The sequence below is a fragment of the Crocuta crocuta genome, unplaced genomic scaffold (genome assembly GCF_008692635.1).
Source record: "Crocuta crocuta isolate KB4526 unplaced genomic scaffold, BGI_CrCroc_1.0 scaffold392, whole genome shotgun sequence".
Taxonomy (NCBI): domain Eukaryota; kingdom Metazoa; phylum Chordata; class Mammalia; order Carnivora; family Hyaenidae; genus Crocuta; species Crocuta crocuta.
This window is the reverse complement of record NW_027530363.1, coordinates 36,978-56,316: the sequence shown is the minus strand read 5'-3', so window position 1 is coordinate 56,316 and position 19,339 is coordinate 36,978. Positions and strand designations below refer to the sequence as shown.

The window sequence follows — 19,339 nt, the reverse complement described above, 5'->3', positions numbered from 1 at the left end:
TCTTGTGTCAGATTTTATTAATTTGGATCTTTTGTATTTTTTCTTGATGAGTCTGGTTATGGATTTGTCAATTTTGTTTGTGTTTTCAAATAACCAGTTTTTCTTTTCTTTGGCGTCTCTCTTGTGCTTTTTAGTGTCTATGTAATTGATTTCCATTATAATATTTAGTTCTTCCTTTCTTTTACCCACCCTTAGCTATATTTGTTCTTTTGTCTGTTTCTTTAGGTGTAAGAATTGTTTATTTGAGCTTTTTCTTGTTTCTATAGTCCTTCACTGCTATATAATTCCCTCTTAGAACTCCTTTGACTGTGTCCCATAGACTTTGAATTTTTTTTTAAGTTTTACTTATTTCTGAGGGAGAGACAGAGAGAGTGTGTGTGAGTGAGAGAGAGACAGGGAGAGAGAGAGAGTGAGAAAGCGGGACAGGGGCAGAGAGCGAGGGAGACACAGAATCTGAAGCAGGCTCCAGGCTCTGAGCTGGCTGTCAGCAGAGAGCCTGACGCGGGACTTGAGCCCACCAACCGCGAGATCATGAATGACCTGAGCTGAAGTCGGACGCTTAACTGACTGAGTCACCCAGGCGCCCCTGACTGTGTCCCATAGACTTTGGAACATTGTGTTTTTACTTTCTTCTCTATCCGTATATTATTTATTTATTCTCTGATTGCTTTATTGATTCATTTGTCATTAGTATCATATTGTTTAGTCTCCATGTGTTTGTATATTTTCCATTTTTTTCCTTGTGATTTATTTCCAGTTCCCTACTATTGTGGTAAAAAATATACATGGTATGATTTCAATCTTTTTAAATATATTGATGCTTGCTTTTTTGTTTCTGTTTTTGTTCCAAACATTTGATCTATTCTGGAGAAGGTCCATGTGCCTTTGAAGGAATGTGTATTTTGTTGTTTATGGATGGAATATTCTGTGTATACCTGTTACACAGGTATTTGTCATTTTGTCATTAAGACATTTTTTTCTTTATTGATTTTCTGTCTACCCATTGATGTAAGTGGAGTGCTAATTCTCCCTGCTATTATTGCATTACCATCGATTTCTCTATTTATGATCATTTATGTTTGCTTTATATTTTTAGCTGCTCCAAGGTTGGGTAATTGGATATTTACATTGATATAACCTCTTGTTGGATTGATCCCTTTATCATTATATAACGTCCTTGTTTGTCTTTTGTTACAGTTTTTGTTTAAACTTCTTGTTTTCATACTAATATAAGTATTGATACCTCATCTTTCTTCTTTTGTCCACTTCTATTTGCATGGTGAATATTTTTCCAATCCTTAATTTTCAGTCCATATGTGTCTTTTGGTCTCGTGTGTATCTTTTGTAGACAACATATATATGGGACTTGTTTATATCTATTCTGCCATTCTATGCCTTTTGTTTGGAGCATTTAGGCTGGTTACATCTAAAGTAATTATTGACAGATATATACTTATTGCTATGTGTAGATTGCTTTTGGTAGTAGTGACATTTTAGCAATATTTGTTCTTTCAATCTAAAACCATGGAATACCTTTCCATTTCTTTGTATCTTCTTCAATTTATTTCATAAGCTTTCTATAGTTTTCAGTGTACAGATTTTTTTAAATGTGTTTATTTATTTCTAGGAGAGAGAGAGAGAGACAGCGTGAACAGGGGAGGGTCAGAGAGAGAGGGAGCCTCTCTTAACCGACTAAGCCACCCAGGCGCCCCAATGTGTACAGATTCTTTACCTATTTGTTTAGGTTTATTCCCAGGTATTTTATGGTTTTTGATGCAATTGTAAATGGGATTGATTCCTTGATTTCTCTTTCTGCTGCTTCATTACTGGTGAATAGAAATGCAACAGATTTCTGTATTTCTTTTGTTTTATATCCAGCGAATTTTCTATATTCATGTGTAAGTTCTAGGAACTTTTTGGTGGAGTCTTTTGGGTTTTCCAAATAGAGTATCATGTCATTTGAGAAGAGTGAAAGTTTGAGATTTTCCTTGCCAATTAATATGCGATTTATTTATTTTTGTTTTCTGATTGCTGAGGTTAGGGCTTCCAATACTATGTTGAACAACAGTGGTGAGAGTGGACATTCCTTGTCGTGTTTCTGACCTTACAGGGAAAGCTCTCAGTTTTTCCCCATTGAGGATGGTTTTAGCTGTAGATCTTTCATAGGTGGCCTTTATGGCTTTTCCTTCTATCCCCCCTATTCTTTTGAAAATTTTCCAAAAAGTAGAAATGGAAGGAAAACTTCCACACTGACTCTATTAAGCGAGCATTACCTTGATTCCCAAACCAGACAATGATCCCACTAAAAAGGAGAATTATAGACCAATTTTCCTGATGAATAACAGTGCAAAAATTCTCAACAATATGCTTGCAAATAAAATCCAACAATACATTAAAATAATTATTGACTAAGATTAAGCGAAATTTATTCTTGCACCAGAGGGTGACTCAATATCTAAATCACCACATTTATAAAAGAAAGGATAAGAATCACATGATTCTCTCAATAGATGAAGTAAAGGCACTTGACAAAATACAGCATCCTTTCTTAATAAAAACCCTCTTCAGTCTTTTTAAAAGCAGATCTTCCATACTTTCAGACTGAGCTTGTTTTTGCCAACTACTAATACTCCCTTAACTCTTAGGTTTAGTGGAACACTAGTTTGAAAATGTTGATTTGGTTTAGGGACATTAGCAACTAACAGGGTGTTATTTTCTTTCTAGAAACTCTGAATTAAAGAATATTGTTTATTTGGGGTTTTCAATGTTCTTGCTAATTGCCACAGAGATCTTTTACCCTGGAGGAGAAAGATCCACTTTTTGTGAGAACAATGAAAGAAAGCACTTTTATAATTATTTTTTGTTAGTGTAAAACATTTTAACTTCTTTGTCTTAAAATATAAAAAATACAATATGATGACATCTTGCTTTTTAAAATAACTTATAGGAAGCACATATTTTCATTTCATTTCATTTTATTTTACTTTATTTATTTTATTTTATTCATTCAATGAGTAAAAGAGAATTTAGATTCCTATTACTGCTCATTTATGTAGGAAGATATTAGGAAGAAGAAAAGGTAACATGTCAAAGGGTAAGAGGGGAATCTGGAAAGAGTGACAAATCAAGTTCAGTAATGAATCCAATAATCAATTACACATTGTGACTATTTTGCAAGCTATAAGATATACAGAATGAGACATCTGTACTGGAGGACCTCTGTTACCAAGTCAACCTGATAGGGAGCTGGAGAAGTTACACTGAGTAAGATGTATTGAATTGAGATCTTAAGGAAAGGAGCTTAGGAAGAGAGTGAGGAATGAGGGATGATGTGGAACATTACCGTCTAAGCATAAGTAACAGACTGTGTAAAAGTGCAGAGTTTGGAGAGGACATGAAATCTGGAGATGCTACAAGCTGCTGAGCATAGCTGCAGCTCCAGTTGATGGTGGAATTGGTGGTAGACAAACAGACATATCATACATGCCATCACATTGAAGAATCTTTAATTTACCCCATAGGTTGTGAGAAATTACTGATGAGTGAAGAGTCTCTTATCAGGGAAATGGGTATCTTCACACAGAAAAAAACACACAGATATATCTACATCATAATGAACCAAGAGACCAGAGCTGTAACATTGAAGACAATTATTACTAGCAATTACAGAAAGAAAAGGAGAAGAGAATAAAGATATCCATGATATTTGAGAAGTTAATGGGCATGTTTATTGTGGTACCAAATAAGCAAAAGTGATGACTGTTTGGAAGGGCTTACTTTTTCCTTGTTCATTGGATCAAAACCCTGGACTTAATGGGTATTTGGATATTTGTTACAAATGAAATCTAGTGGGAAATGATAGCAAATAAACCTCTGCGTTTTCTTCCAAAGCACACTACAATTTTCTTATATTTTTCACTACATCTAAAACAAGGAAGAGGGTTCTTCCATTCAAAGTGACACAAATGAAGAAAGATGAGGTAATTAGGTGAAAGCTCATATTCACATAGAAAGTTAGTTGTGATTTAGATGTCTTAGAAGTGTTTGTTTTCCTCTGATCAATCACTCTTTGGCTCTGATCACTCAAAGACTCTGAACAATCACTCTGGCTCAGCCTTCCATCTGCTCCCACCTTTCCCTTGTCTGTGTGTCGAAGCTATCCGCCCTCTAGGTAGCAACTCCTCCCCGAGTTTTGTCTAAGGTGCAGCTGTGTCTGAAAACCCCACATTTCAGAGACACCTACCCCCCACAGGCTTGACCCATGCTGATCTTCTGAGGGTAGGGTCTTGCTGAACAATGGTTGGGCACCAATTTGTCCCAGAAGATGTTCATGTGATAGCACAACCTGGAGTTTATGATAGATGACAGACAACACACAGAATGTACCTAGCTTTGCTGCATTCAGCTGACAACTTTTTTTCCAAAATCTATTTATGTAGCAGCTCTCTGAGGTCCACCAGGACTTTTCCCTGCAGTGTAGCCATATTACCTCTTCGAAATGCATTCCAAACAGGGGAACCACTTCTCCCTCTGTGGCACATGGGCCCTTCAGTCTATGCTGCTTGTTCCTGGGGATTCACCCTGCTTCCTTGCCAGAATGCCTCTAGGGATGGAGCTTGAAACTTCAGACTCTGTGCTCCCCTTTTTATTGAAAACTAAAGCAGCAAGGAGAAAACAAAGTCATGAACCTACAAGGGAAGACAGACAAGGTTCTCAGCAGCTCTGTCCACAGAAACTTGGTAGGCGAGAAGGGAGTGGCATGATATATTCATAATACTGAATGGGAAAAAAGTATACAACCAAGAATACATTACTCGGTACGGCTGTCATTCACAATAGAAGGAGAGATAGTTTCCCAGACAAACATAACTAAAGTTGTGAGAAGTAAGTTTAAGAATTTGCTGAGCTTGGGCGCTTGGGTGGCTCAGTCGGTTGGGCATCCGACTTCGGCTCGGGTCATGATCTCACGGGTTGTGGGTTCGAGCCCCGCGTCGGGCTCTGTGCTGACAACTCAGAGCCTGGAGCCTGCTTCAGATTCTGTGTCTCCCTCTCTCTCTGCCCCTCCCCCAATCACTCTCTGTCTCTGTCTCTCAAAATAAAACATAAAAAAAAATTAAAAAAAAAGAATTTGCTGAGCTTGCACCAATGGGGTAACAAAGTTTAGGATGAAATCATCCAAGTTTAGGTAAACAGGGTGAAAGTCCTCCCAGTATAGAACAAAGGCATAGAGGAATAGGAAGCTACAGATTGAAAGCATCCAAGATTAGTTGGGGTGGAAGTGTCCCATCATAGTACAATAGCAGAATGTGGCTTTCACGGGAGGGAAGGACCAGAATAGCTAAACAGATAAACAGGGCTATAGACCACAGCAGGATGAAGTTGCCTGGAGGGGAGCTAATTATCAAAATAAAGGTGTCTTGTTGACCCTGAGGTAGCAAGCTCTATTTGTCTTACTCTTAGGCAAGCTGAGATAAACAGACATGGCACCTCGTCCCTGCCATAAGCAACCCTCTTCCCAGTGCCAGGATTTCGTTTTTTATTCAGCCAAACCCCTAACAACGCATGTCTGTGAAACCCCCTTTCTCTCACACACATGAGTTAATGTTCATGTTTCATTATCTCTTTGTGCATGTCCATCATGCTTGTAAGCCTTATGATCCTAATAAAAACGGAGCAAGGACTCTTAGTCGGGGCTCTTGTCTCCTCCCGGACATTAGTCTCTCTTGCATTTTCATTCTGTGTCTGCTCTCTTGATGGACAAGCGAGAACTCCAGAGCCAGAGTCTACAACACTAAAAGAAATTTTGATCACTAAACCTGCCCTGCAAGAAATTTTATGGGTGACTATTTTCGTGGAGAATAAAACAAAACAATTTCTTTTATAGCTTTCTATAGTGTTCAATGTATAAATTCATCTCTTTGGTTAGGTTTATTCCTAGGGTTAGGTTTATGGGTTTTGGTGCAATTGTAAATGGGATTGATTCTCTGATTTCTAATTCTACTGCTTCATTATTGGTGTATAGAAATGCAACGGATTTCTGTATGTTGACTTTGCTGAATTAATTATAAGTTTTATCTTTTTTTTTTGGAGTTTTTCAGGTTTTTCACCTATAGTATCCTGTCATCTGCAAAGACTGAAAGTCTGACTTCCTCCTTGGTGATTTGGATGACTTCTCTGTCTTTTTGTTGTCTGATTGCTGAGGACAGGACTTCCACTACTATTTGAAAAACAGTGGTGAGAGTGGACATCCCTGTCGTGTTTCTGACCTTACAAGGAAAGTTCTCAGTTTTTTCCCCACTGAGTATGATACTAGCTGTAGGTTTTTAATATGTGGCTTTTACAATCTTGAGGTATGATCCTTCTATCCCTACTTTCTTGAAGATTTTTATCAAGAATAGATGCTGTATATTGTCATATTCTTTCTTTTTGCATCTATTGAGAGGACGACAAATTTCTTATCTTTTCTTTTATTAATGTGCTTAATTGATTTTGGATATTGAACCACCACTGTATCCCAGGAATAAATCCCACTTGATCATGGTGAATAATTATTTTAATATATTGCTTGATCCATTTTTCTAGTATCTTGTTGAAAATCTTTTCATTCAGGTTCATTGGGGAGATTGGTCTGTAATTCTATCTAGAGGGGTCTTTGGACAAAACTTTGTGATTTTTAAATTTGCCATATTTGTTATTAGTGGCTCCCAGTGGAGGAGATTGTACCAAGATACCATTTGGTTGTCCCAAACACACGGAAAATACCAATGCCTATTTAGACTCTCAAGGGACTACTAATTACCTGGCCCTTCAGCTCCCCAACACAGTTGATTTAGAATTCTGGCATTCAGAAAGCCCTGGGAATTTGAGAACATTAGATACATTGTATTGACCCTCTCAGTGAGAAACTGAGCTGTTTTGTTTGTTTGTGTTTTGTGTTTTTCTTTGACCCCTCCTCCCCCGTGGTTGTTTTCTGTTTGTTGTTGTTGTTGTTTGCCTACCAAATCTGAGCTGAGTCAGAAAAAATAGTCTCCAGGAATGGTGTTCACTCAAATAAAATTGCCTTTGTTTTGTGTAGTTCTGGAGGATTTGTGAATTCCAAGTCATCACAACTCCCAAACCTACATGATTTGAGGGCTTTTCCTTCTTTGGCAACAGCAAAATTCGGGATGCTAGGTGTGCAGACAAGTTCCTTCCAGATAGAAGCTAGAGAATAGGTTTGATCGCTGAGGTGAGCCAGAGAGGAAATTCAAGGGAATTGCCAATGGCTTTTGGCGGGGGGGGGGGGATTCCCAGGAGGATTCCTATTGGCCCTTTGCTCTTCTAGAAGCTCTACCTTCAGAAAGTACCTTTGAAAGTATAGAAAGACTTTCTAGGTATAAACTGGGAGATGAACATTTTTGGCAGCTCCTCTCCATTTGCCTGCAGTTATATGCAGGGAGAGTAATCGCATGCTCATTTAACAACTTTTTCTATGTTTGGTATTGTTTTGTGAGACTTGTGATTGCAAGTCCCCTGAATCTTACAGCTAAGTTATTTCCATCCCTAGGTGGCAGTTTCAAAAATTTGAGTACTAAATGTGTGCTCCAAACCAATCAAGAAAGAATCTTGATGTTCCCTCCTGATTGTAAGGCAATGTTCCTTGTGTGGGGTTAATGGAATGGTTTCAACTTTTACTACCTGTTTTGATTTGGGTATTTTCACCCGATGTATAGTAGTCAATCAACGAGCTATTGGACATCTCTCAAAGGAAATTGATCAATGCATAGATGTATATTCAGTGTGTCCATGGGGGAAGATAAAGTAGGAAGCCATTTTGGTGACATCATTCTTCAGTTCTTTTGAGTACAAACTCAGAAGTGGGACTGGTGGAGCATGTAGTGTGTGTGTACATATATATCTATATCTATATCTATCTATNATCTCATTTATCGCATTTTTTAATTCTTCATGCCTATTTATATTCTCCATTTTTGTCTGTAGCCATAGTTTCTTTGACGTCCCTTATGTTTTTCTCAAGCCCAGCTATTAACTTTATGATTATTAATCTAAAATCTTGTTCATATATGCTGTNTATTTTTGTGGGTTGTTTCCTTTGCCGTGCAGAACTTTTTAATCTTGATGAGGTCCACATTGTTTATTTTTGCTCTTGATTCCCTTGCTTTGGGGAATGTGTAAAGTAAGAGGTTGCTGTGGTGGAGGTCAAAAAAGTTGTTTCCTGCTTTCTCCTCTAGGGTTTTGATGGTTTTCTGTCTCACATTCAGGTCCTTTATCCATTTTGAGTTTCTTTTTGTGTATGGTGTGAGAAATTGATCTAGTTTCATTCTTCTGCATGTTGCTTTCCAGTTCTCCCAACATCATCTGTTAAAGAGGCTGTCTTTTTTCCATTGGATACCCTTTCCTGCTTTGTCAAAGATTAGTTGGCTGTATACTTTTGGGTCCACTTCTGAGTTCTCAGTTCTGTTCCATTGGTCAATGTGTCTGTTTTTGTGCCAATACCATACTGTCTTGATGATGACAGCTTTGTAGTAGAGGTTAAAGTCTGGGATGGTGATACCTCCCGTTTTGGTTTTCTTCTTCAGTATGACTTTGGCTATTTGGGGTCTTTTGTGGTTCCATAAAAATTTTAGGATAGTTTGCTCTAGCTTTGAGAAGTATGCTGGTGCAATTTTGATTGGAATTGCATTGAATGTGTAGATTGCTTTGGGTAGTAGTGACATCTTAACTATAATTATTCTTCCTATCCATGAGCATAGAATGTTTTTCCATTTCCTTGTGTCTTCTTAAATTTCCTTAATAAGTTTTCTATAGTGNTTCATTTTCATTTGTTTCCATATATTTTTTAATTTCATCCCTAATTGCCTGATTGGCCCATTCATTCTTTAGTAGGGTGGTCTTTAATCTCCATGTTTTTGGGGGTTTTCCAGGCTTCTTTCTGTGATTGATTTCAAGTTTCAAAGCATTATGATCTGAGAGTGTGCGTGGTATGATCTCGATTCTTTTATATTTATTGAGGGCTGCTTTATGCCCCAGTATGTGTTCTATCTTGGACTTGTGCCATGCGCACTTGAGAAGAAAGTGAATTCCCTGGCCTCAGAATGTAGAGTTCTAAATATATCTGTCAGATCCGATACTATCTCCCTTTAAGTAGGTTGCCTTCTCACTTGGTTCATTGTGTCTTGGAGGCAAAAAAGGTATAAGTTTATATAGACCGCATTTATCTATTTTCCTTATGTTGCTTACAGTTTTGGTGTCACATTCATCATGTTGTTGTCAAATGGAATATCACGAAGGCTTCCTTGTGTTTTCTTCTAGGATTTTTATCATTTTTGGTCTTTCATTTAAGTCTTTAATTTATTTTGAGTTAATTTTTGTGTATGGTGTAATTTGAGGGCGCAACTGAATTTTTTTGCATGTGGTTATTTAGTTTTCCCAGCACTATTTGTCGGAAGAGATTATCTTTCCTCTATTGAGCAGTCTTGACATCCTTGTAGATGTTTGGGATTATTTCTGGACTCTCAGAATTACCAGTTTTAACAAACTACCAGTTTGTTCTATATAGTGAGCTATGAAGTAGTAGATGTGACATGGGTTAAGTAGGTGATGGGCATTAAGGAGAGCACTTGTGGTGAGAACCAGGTGTTGTATGGAGTGTTGAATGGTTATATTGTACACCTGAAACTAATATTACACTATATGTTAACTGAAATTTAAATAAAAACATTAATAGTATATTGATTTGTTTGTTTGTTTTTCATATAAGCTCATGTCATCTACACAGATAATTTTACTTATTTTTTTTCCAATTTGGAAGTATTTTATTTATTTTTCTTGACTAATAGCTCTAAGATTTCAAGACTATGTTGAAGGTATGTAGTTGCGAGTGAGCATTCCTATATTGTTCATAATCTTAGAGAAGAATCTTTATTCTTTCGCCATTGAGTATGATGTTCCATGTTGGATTTTTATATAAGGTCTTTATTGCATTGAGGTCATTTCTTTCTATTCCTAGTTTATTGACTGGTTTTATCATAAAAGTTTGTAAAATTCTGTCAAATGATTTTTTTATATCCACTGACTTATTCATGTTATACCCTCACCCCTTTATTCTGTGGTGTTTAACATTGATTGACATTTATGTGTTGAACTGTCCTTCCGTTCAGGAATAAGTCTCACTTGATCAAGATGTAAATCCTCTTAATGTGCTATTGGATTAATTTGCTAGAATTCGTGGAGATAACATAGGTTATCTTTTCCATTTTTTTTCTCCAGAAGTCTCATAACGGGTTGGACACTTATCTATTTATCTTCTGTATCTGTTAACTCTTTTCTCCTACCTCTTTATCCTTTTCTAGGACTTTTGTGAACAATTTCTTCAGGTCAAAAATTTATATTCTACCTGTATTTATCCAACTGCTTATTTTACTATATTGTGTTTTCACTTCAACTATTATCTTTGTCATAATATGTCCACTTGGTTCATTTTACTTTTTTGTTATTTCATAATGCTGGTATCTTGCCTATGTTATATCTGTGGGAAGTCTTACACTTGTGCTTTTGATAGAGTATTTATTCCAGTTTTCTCTCTTTCTTTATAGGTAGTTGTAATTATTTGGCCTTAGAGCTCCTAACCTGAGGCACACCTGCTACTCTAGTATTTGCCAATGAAGTGGGATGCAATTCCATGTCACTCTAAAATATAATAGGAGACTTAGCTGACTCTGCCTGTTTGCTGCCATGTGCAGAAATATTAGAAATAACAGGTGAGGGAAACAAAGTTAAGTCTGCTTCTGAAAATAATAAGAAAGCATTCTCTTCAATCATAGAAAATTCTTATAACCAAACTAATTAACCCACCCCAAAGAAACCCAAGAATTTACAAAATCAACCATATGTATCTATCTTAAAAACTAGAGGAACAAAACTTTGGTTCCGCTGGTTCCCATTAGGAAGTGAGGGAAATGCCTGTAATGTACTACATTGACTAAAGAAAACTCCAACTGCACTGTTCTTCACTGACCTCACTAAAAGTGTGCATATATTTAATATCACAAAATTTTCATACAGTGATTATAAGAGGAAGCCAGAACCTAATAGTGTCTAATTTTTTTTAAATAGTTACTTTTATTTATATTGTAAGAGTGTGGGGGCTAGGAGTAGGGGGTGAGAGAGGGAGAGAGAGAGAGAGAATCTTAAGCATGCTTCACACTCAGCATGGAGCCTGATGTAGGCCTTAATCCTACAACCCCAGGATTATGACCTGAGCTGAAACCAAGAGTCGGACACTCAACCAATGGAAACACCCAGCTGCCCCAATAATTACAACTTTAAAAAAATTGACTATTTTTATTAATAAAGTAGCAATTTCACATATTTTTCTTTGATAACATTATAAATTTATTTTATATTCTAGAAGAAAGGTTTGTTTTGTTGTGTTGTGTTATTTGTTCTCATCCTTGACCAAAGGCAGATTTTAACACTCAGCTATTTGTCATCCAGCTTGAAATAAGCATGGCACATCTTTGTTACCTATAAAATAAAAGCTCAATTACCATGCATAGGCGAAAGATCTTAGAAAAATACTAGTTTGCTCCCTTTTGTACTGAGTGTTAAATGAGTTGTTTGGCTTTCAGATATATGGATCTATGTCACATTAGACTTTGGGTCACCTGAGTGGTTCAGCTGGTTAAGCCTCCGACTTTGGCTCAGGTCATGATCTCGTGGTTTGTGAGTTTGAGCCCCACATCAGGTTTTGTGCTGACAGTTCAGAGCCTGGACCCTGCTTCAGATTCTGTTACTCCTTCTCTCTCTGCCCGTCCCCTGCTCATGCTCTGTCTCTCAAAAAATCAATATTAAAAACTTTAAAAACAAAACATAAGGTTTTCCTGTTGCCTGCACTGTTCTAAGTAAATTACATATGTTAATTCTACTTTCAGAAATGCTACAAAGTAGATAATATAATTTTATTCCAATTTCTTAAGTTCTCAGAATTGTGACCTCTTGTTTTGTGCTGTGTTTTTTTGAAAAATGGGTATGAATTCATAAGCAAGAGTACAAAGAAAATTGAAAATTTGTTTTGACCAAGATGAAGGAGGCAGGTTTACTCTTTGTTCCTCATGAAACAAAATGCTGACTACTGGATTGCATGTGTATGAGCTTTTGGCAATGTAAAAGATGCTTTGATAATTCAAGGAAGATTAGGTTATTTTAATTCCATAACAATTGAGTTCTGCTGTTAAAATTATGCTTCCTCAGCCTACCCTGAAATTGTGAATTCTCTCACTATCCCTAGGAGCAGCTCATACCTTCTTATTCAGAGGTATGTTTATTAAATAAATGAATACTTTTATTACTTGGGCATATATGAACAAGAATAATGTTCTGTTTTATTTAGAAAAGCAGTGTAGTTTCAAGATTTTCTGTTGGAAGAACTGGATCTTTGAGTGGTGTTCTGAGGACATCAGTAAGTTATTTTATGTTTTATTTTTATTTTCACACAATAAGGGGGTTGGAACAAATAAACTCTAATATATCCATAATTCTCAGGACTGAATTTGTCAAGTACTAAAGGCTCCTAATGACAATTCAAAGAAATATGCTAATACATGGTTATAATTAGGTATAGCAACCTCAGTGGCTTTTTCCCTTTTTCAGGAAGCATCTACTGATGACTATACTCTTCATAGCTGCTATTACATCCTTGTTTCTCAGGCTATAGATGAGGGGGTTAAGCATAGGGGTAAGAATGGCATTAAACATAAAGAGGGACTGGTTTATTTTGGGGGTTCTAAAGGATCCTGGCCTCATGTAGACTAATACAGCAGGACCAAAGTAGAGACTGACCACACAAAGATGGGAGAAGCATGTGGCCAAGGCCTTGTTCTTGCCTTCAGGGGAACTCATGTGAACAACAGCAAGGAATATACGGATGTAAGAAGCCAGGATGAGACTCAGAGGGATGAGGACCACCAGAAAGCTTGAGACCACCACTGAATTTACATATGCTGAAATGTCCTCACAAGTGAGCTTCAGGAGTGCCATGACCTCACACAAGAAGTGTGGGATCTCTCGAGGATGACAGACGGGTAAGTGCATGACATAGACTGTATGAACCAGTGAAGTTATTGCCCCTCCGACCCAGGACCCAATGACCATCTGTTTACAGATGGTATGGCTCATCATGACTGAATAACGCAGTGGATTGCAGATGGCAATGTAGCGGTCATAGGACATGAGGGTAAGCAGAAGGCACTCAGAAATTCCCAGGGTTAAGCTGAATAAGATCTGGGCTCCACAGCCAATCTGAGATATGGTTCTTTTCCCTGAGAAAAAGTTTGTAGCCATTTTGGGGACAGTAGTTGAGATCAAAGCCACATCAATAAGGGAAAGCTGGCTGAGCAGGAAGTACATAGGACAGTGGAGTCGAGAATCCAACCAGATGAGGAGAATGAGAACAGCATTGCCCATCACAGCCATAAGATATACCAGAAGAATGAGGCAGATCAGGATCACAAGGTGGCTGAACTCAGGCCATAGACCCAAAAGAATAAAATCTGTGGTGACAGTCTTATTTTTCTCCATGGCTGAACATCATTGCCCAGAACACAATGGTAAGAGGACTGTTCCATTTGATGTGTTATTGTACATCTGCTCTACTTTTCTTATCCCAGGTCACCTTTGCATATGTTCGTGCTGAATTATTTCCTTGTGATCTCTTTAGTATTATGAATAACTTCTCAATATATAAAATTTTCATTAATTATCACTCATTAATTATTTAATAAACAATGCTTTTAACACTGTAGCCACTATTAACAAATGGTAATCACTAATAGTAACCAGATAAGAACACAAGGACTTTTAATGTTCTATTAACTAAAGGCCAATCAATTTGATGAATATGTATCATGTACATTTCTTAAAGAACTTAAGAATTCATCACCTTGAGATCCTGTGCAGATATAACTTCAACAGAAGAGCTATGATCATTTTAGACTTAGAAAAATCAACATTTCACTCAGTCTTGGGAGACTTCATAGAAAATGAAGAAGATTCTTGTAATAAATGGGAAGACGAGACCTTGATAACCTGAGGGCAGAAAAACATTTCCAGAATTGAGTGTTGTCTGTGTGTACCTATTCTCTCCCACATAGGGGATTTTCATTTTTGCCCAAGTCCTCCTTGCTTTAATCCTAAATCAAGCATTTATTACATCAAGTAAACTAGAATAGAATGTTTAATCATGAAATCAGCATTCAAGAAGAGAACTTCCAAATATAGTTTTTGGTAGTTTCACAGAAGGTTCCCTACTCTGCAGGAAGTTTGAATCTGTCATCAAGGTAATTCAAGGCACTAGCTGATTATGTAAAAAAGGACACAAGGTGATGATGGAAGAGATTGTTAAGAAACATCTTAATAAGAAGTGATTTATTTTCTTATTTTATTATTTAAAAATATTTATTTTGAGAGACAGCGTGTGAGTGGGGAAGGGGCAGAGAGAGAGAAAGAGAGAGTCCCAAACAGGCTCCACACAGTCAGTGAAGAGCCCGACACAGGACTCAACCTCACAAAACATGAGATCATGACCTGAACCAAAATCAAGAGTTTGAGTCTTAACTGAGTGAGCCACCCAGGTGCCCCAAGAAAGTGATTTAATTTAAAGGTAGAATATCTTTTTTAGAAAAAGTTTGACTGCACTTATAAACTGTAGATGCAGAGGTAGTGTTATAGATTAGTAAAAAGCACAGTCTCTAAAGGATCAGTACCAGAATTTGAAGTGGCCTTTACTAAATCACCACATTTACCTGCCTAATGGTGTTGGTCTAGTTGAATCATACCTCTGTGTGATATGCAAATTAAAATAATTAATGAGCATAAAGGCTCTAGAACATTGTCTGCCCAATAGTGTTAAATGCCTTTATTAGGCATAATTTAAAGTTTACTTTGCATAAATGGCAAAATATGCCCTCAGGTCTCTAGAAGCACAGGTGTGTACATATTTTCATAGTCCATCAGTGCTTCCACTGTTTCTTGCAGTTTCATCTATAACTGTAGGTGCAATTAAAAATAATGTTAAGGAGTTAAGAAGGTGGATTGGTAGGGGGATCTCTAAGCTTGTCTCACCCCTGGAACACAGCTAGATAGTTATGAAATCATCCTGGAGATGCAAGAAATCAATTGGAAAATCTGCAAGTCTACAAGTAGAAAAGAGACCACGTTTTGGAAGATTGTTTTAAGAAGAACAAAACAGAACTAGTATCTAGTTTTATTTTTTTCCTTTTGTAGATATTAAAAAATACTTCTTTTCTTTATTTTCTGGACAAATGTATCAGATGGAGAAATTCAATCCAAAAAGAAAAAAAATCAACAGGAAGTATATCTCACAGTCAGGGATTTAATCAATATAGATATAGGTAACAAGATTGAACTAGTTTAAAACAAAGATGATAGGATACTATCCGGGCTTGAAAAGAGCATAGGAGACACAAGAGAATGACTTTCTGAAGAGATAAAAGAACTGACATTAAAAATATTATAACCAAGATGCAAACCCAAACGGTGGCCATAAAAACTAGGATGGACGATGCAGAGGAGTGAATCAATGACAGAAAAGATAAAATTATGGTAAATAATTCAGCTGAAAAGAAGAGGGAATCAAAGCTGATGGATCATGAAGGTTGATTTAGGGGACTCAGAAACTTATTAAAATAGAATAACATTAGTATCATAGGAGTCTAAGAGTAAGAGGATGAAGAGAGAGAAAATGTATCAAAATTTGATTTGAACAAATTATAGTTGAAACTTTCCCTAATCTAAGGAAGGAAAAGCATCAAAATCCATTCTTGGATGGATTCTTACTTCTGCACAGAGAACCCTCATTAAATTTAACAAAAGCCAGCTATAGCTAAGACATATCATAGTCAAATACATAAAATACACAGACAAGCAAACAATCCTGAGAGCAGCAAGGGAAAAAAGGAAAAAAAAAACTACAAGGGAAAACAGGTCAGCTTCACAGCAGATCTGCCCATAGAAACCTGGCAGACCAATAGGAAGTGGCATGATATATTCAATGTGTTGAATGGGAAAAATAGGCAGCCAATGATCCTTGATCCAGCAATTCTGTCATCTAGGGCAGAAGGAAAGATAAAAACTTTCTCAGGCACAAAACAAAACAAAACAAAACAAATTAAAACAAAACAACCCCAAACAAAAACACTGAAGGAGTTCATGACCACTAAATAAGCCCTGTAAAAAATTGTAAGGGGAACTCTGAGTGAAGAAAAAAAAAAAAAAGACCCAAAGAAACAAAGATTGAAAATTACTAGAGAACATAAGCAGAAACATCACTTTTACAGCTAACACATTGACACTAAATTCATATCTTTAAATAATCACTTTTAATGAAAATGGATTAGATGCTCCAATCAAAAGACATAGGGTATCAGAATACATAAAAGAACAAGATCCATTGAGGGGCACCTGGGTGGCTCTGTTGGTTAATTGTCCAAATTTGGCTCTGGTCATGATCTCATAGTTCATGAGTTCCAGGCCCACATCGGGCTGTCTGTTGTCAGCACAGAGCCTGCTTTGAATTCTCTGTTCCTCCTCTCCTTCTGCCCCCACCCCCGTGTTCTCTCTGAAAAATAAATAAACATTAAAAAAATGAACAATATGCATCTATATGCTACATACAAGAGACTCATTTTAGACCTATAGGCACCTGCAGAATGAAAGTGAAGGGGTGGGGAACAATCTTCATGCTAATGGATGTCAAAAGAAAGACAGAGTAACCATGCTTATATCTGAGAAACTTGATTTTCAACCAAAGACATTAATAAGAGTTGAAGGAGGGAATTATATCATAATTAAGAGGTATAACCAGCAAGAAGATCTAACAATTGTAAATATTTAGGCCCACAACTTAGGAGAACCCAAATATATAAAGCAATTAAGCACCAACTTAAAGGGCCACCTGGGTGGTTCATCAGTTAAGCGTCGAATTTCAGCTTAGGTCATGATCTCCCACTTCATGAGTCTGAGACTCACATTGGGCTGAAAGTTCAGAGCCTGGAGCCTGCCTTAGATTCTGTTTCCGTCTCTCTCTGCCCATCCTATTCTCAGATTCTGCGCTCTCTCAAAAATAAACATTTAAAATTAAAAAAAAAAACCACCAACTTAAAGAAAATCATTGATCAGAATAGAATAATAGCAGAGGATTTTAACACCCCACCTACAGAAATGGACAGATCATATAAGCAGTAAATCAACAAGGAAACAATGGATTAAAATGACACACTGGACCAGATGCTCTTAATAGATACATGCAGAACATTTTATCCTAAAGCAGAAGAATACAGATTGTTCTTGGGTTCGCATGGAACATTCTCCAGAATATATGACATACCAGGTCACAAATCAGGACTCAATCTGTATATTGGGATCATACTATGTATATTTTCAGACCACAACACTATGAAGCTTGAAGTCAACCATAAGGACTAAATGTGGAAAGCCCTCAAATACACGGAGGTTAAACAACATTCCATGGAGTGCATGCACCTCAATGCAAACATTGATAGCAGCACTATCAACAATAGCCAAATTATGGAAAGAAGCAAATGTCCATCGACTGACAAATGGATAAAAAGGTGTTGTACAGATAGACACCATATATATGGTGAATATATGATGAATGAATAAATATAAATATATATCACATATAAATAAGATGTGATATATATGTGTGTATATATATATGTGTATACACAATATATATGTGTATATATATACACACACAATGGAATACCACTTGGTGAGGGAAAACCATAGAATCTTGCCATTTGTAACAATATGAATGGAACTGGAGTGTATTATAATAAACGAAATAAGTCAGTCAGAGAAAGATATATGATTTCACTCATATGTGAAATTTGAGAAACACAACAGATGAACATAGTAGAGGAAGGGAAGGAAAAGTAAGATAAAACAGAGATGGAGTCAAACCACAAAAGACTCTTAACTACAGGGAAAAAAACAGGTTTGCCAGAGGGGAGGTGGGAGTGATGGGCATTATGGAGGGTACCTTTCAGGATGAGCATGGGGTATCATAAGTAAGAGATGAAGCACTGATTTCTACTCCTGAAGCCAATTTTTTATGCACAAATATTATTTCCCTGAGTCCTGTATTTGTTAATATTTTCAGAAGAGGGGTTCTTCTTTTCTTCTTTTTTTTCTTAAACATTTTGAACAATAAAGACTGCCTAGACCTGTACCTTGAAGAGATAGGTTATCAATAATTACGTGATAATAATTTTTTCCATATTTTCTAATTATAGCTTCTGAAACATTAATACAATATCAGATTTCAGTTTCATGGGACTTATGAAAAAATGCAGTTATTTTAAGTTTCCTTGTGAAAACATGCCATAGCTATTGAATCATATTCTACATGTAATTCCTATAATTAGACCAGCTAGAGCTATACAGATATAGTACAATATTTGTATTATATAAACAAGGAAATTATACTCATTGAAATTAAGTGTCTTGGGAAAGTTGTTGTAGTGTCAAGTAGTAAGAGTTCACATGTTAAGACTCAAAATCCCATTGTATCTTTTCAGGTACATCCAATACTGTATTGTAAATTATTTACAGAACAACAAAAATCTTACATTTTCAGATACATCTGAGATTATACATCCCTATAAAATCATGTATTCAAGTGCTAGATTTAAATCATATTTATGGTAAAGTAAATAAATTCCAGATTTATTATTGATAATTTTAGATTTAGAGTCTCTCACTCTTTCCATAGCAATTAGATATGTCTCCTGGGGCAAGGGAAACAAAAGCAAAAGTAAACTATTAAGACTATATCAAAATCAAATGTTTCTGCACAGTGAAGGAAACAATCAACAAAACCTGAAGCAACCTATGGATTTAAGAAAATATTTGTGTATGCCATATCTAATAAAAGATTAGTATCCAAAATACATACAGAACTTAGAAAACTCAACACCCAAAACCAAGTAATCCAATTTAAACGTGGGCTGACAGCATGAATAGACTTTTTTTTTTCAAAAGAGGACATACAGTTGGCCAACAGACACATGAAAAGTTGTTCAACATCTCTCATCAGCAGGGAAATACAAATAAAAACTGCAGTGTGATATTCCTTCACACTGATCAGAATGGCTAAAATCAATAACACAAGAAACAACAGGTGTTGGCCAGCATGTGGAAAAAAGGGAACCCTCTTGCACTGTTGGTGGAAATGAAAACTAGTGCAATTACTCTGGAAAACAGTATGTATGTTCTTCAAAAAATTAAAAATAGTGAC

General features: G+C 36.5%; 1 protein-coding gene across 1 annotated transcript; it reads right to left on the bottom strand.

Moving 5' to 3' along the window:
• Nucleotides 1–12,627: 12,627 nt before the first annotated feature.
• LOC144233282 (olfactory receptor 2AJ1-like) lies at nt 12,628–13,578 on the bottom strand. Its single transcript, XM_077766107.1, has one exon. It carries the CDS (start codon nt 13,576–13,578, stop codon nt 12,628–12,630), a length of 951 nt encoding a protein of 316 aa, XP_077622233.1.
• Nucleotides 13,579–19,339: the final 5,761 nt, after the last annotated feature.

Bases quoted from the DNA above. Each gene is read 5' to 3' on its own strand.
- LOC144233282 (XM_077766107.1), bottom strand. From the start codon at position 13,578: ATGGAGAAAAATAAGACTGTCACCACAGATTTTATTCTTTTGGGTCTA.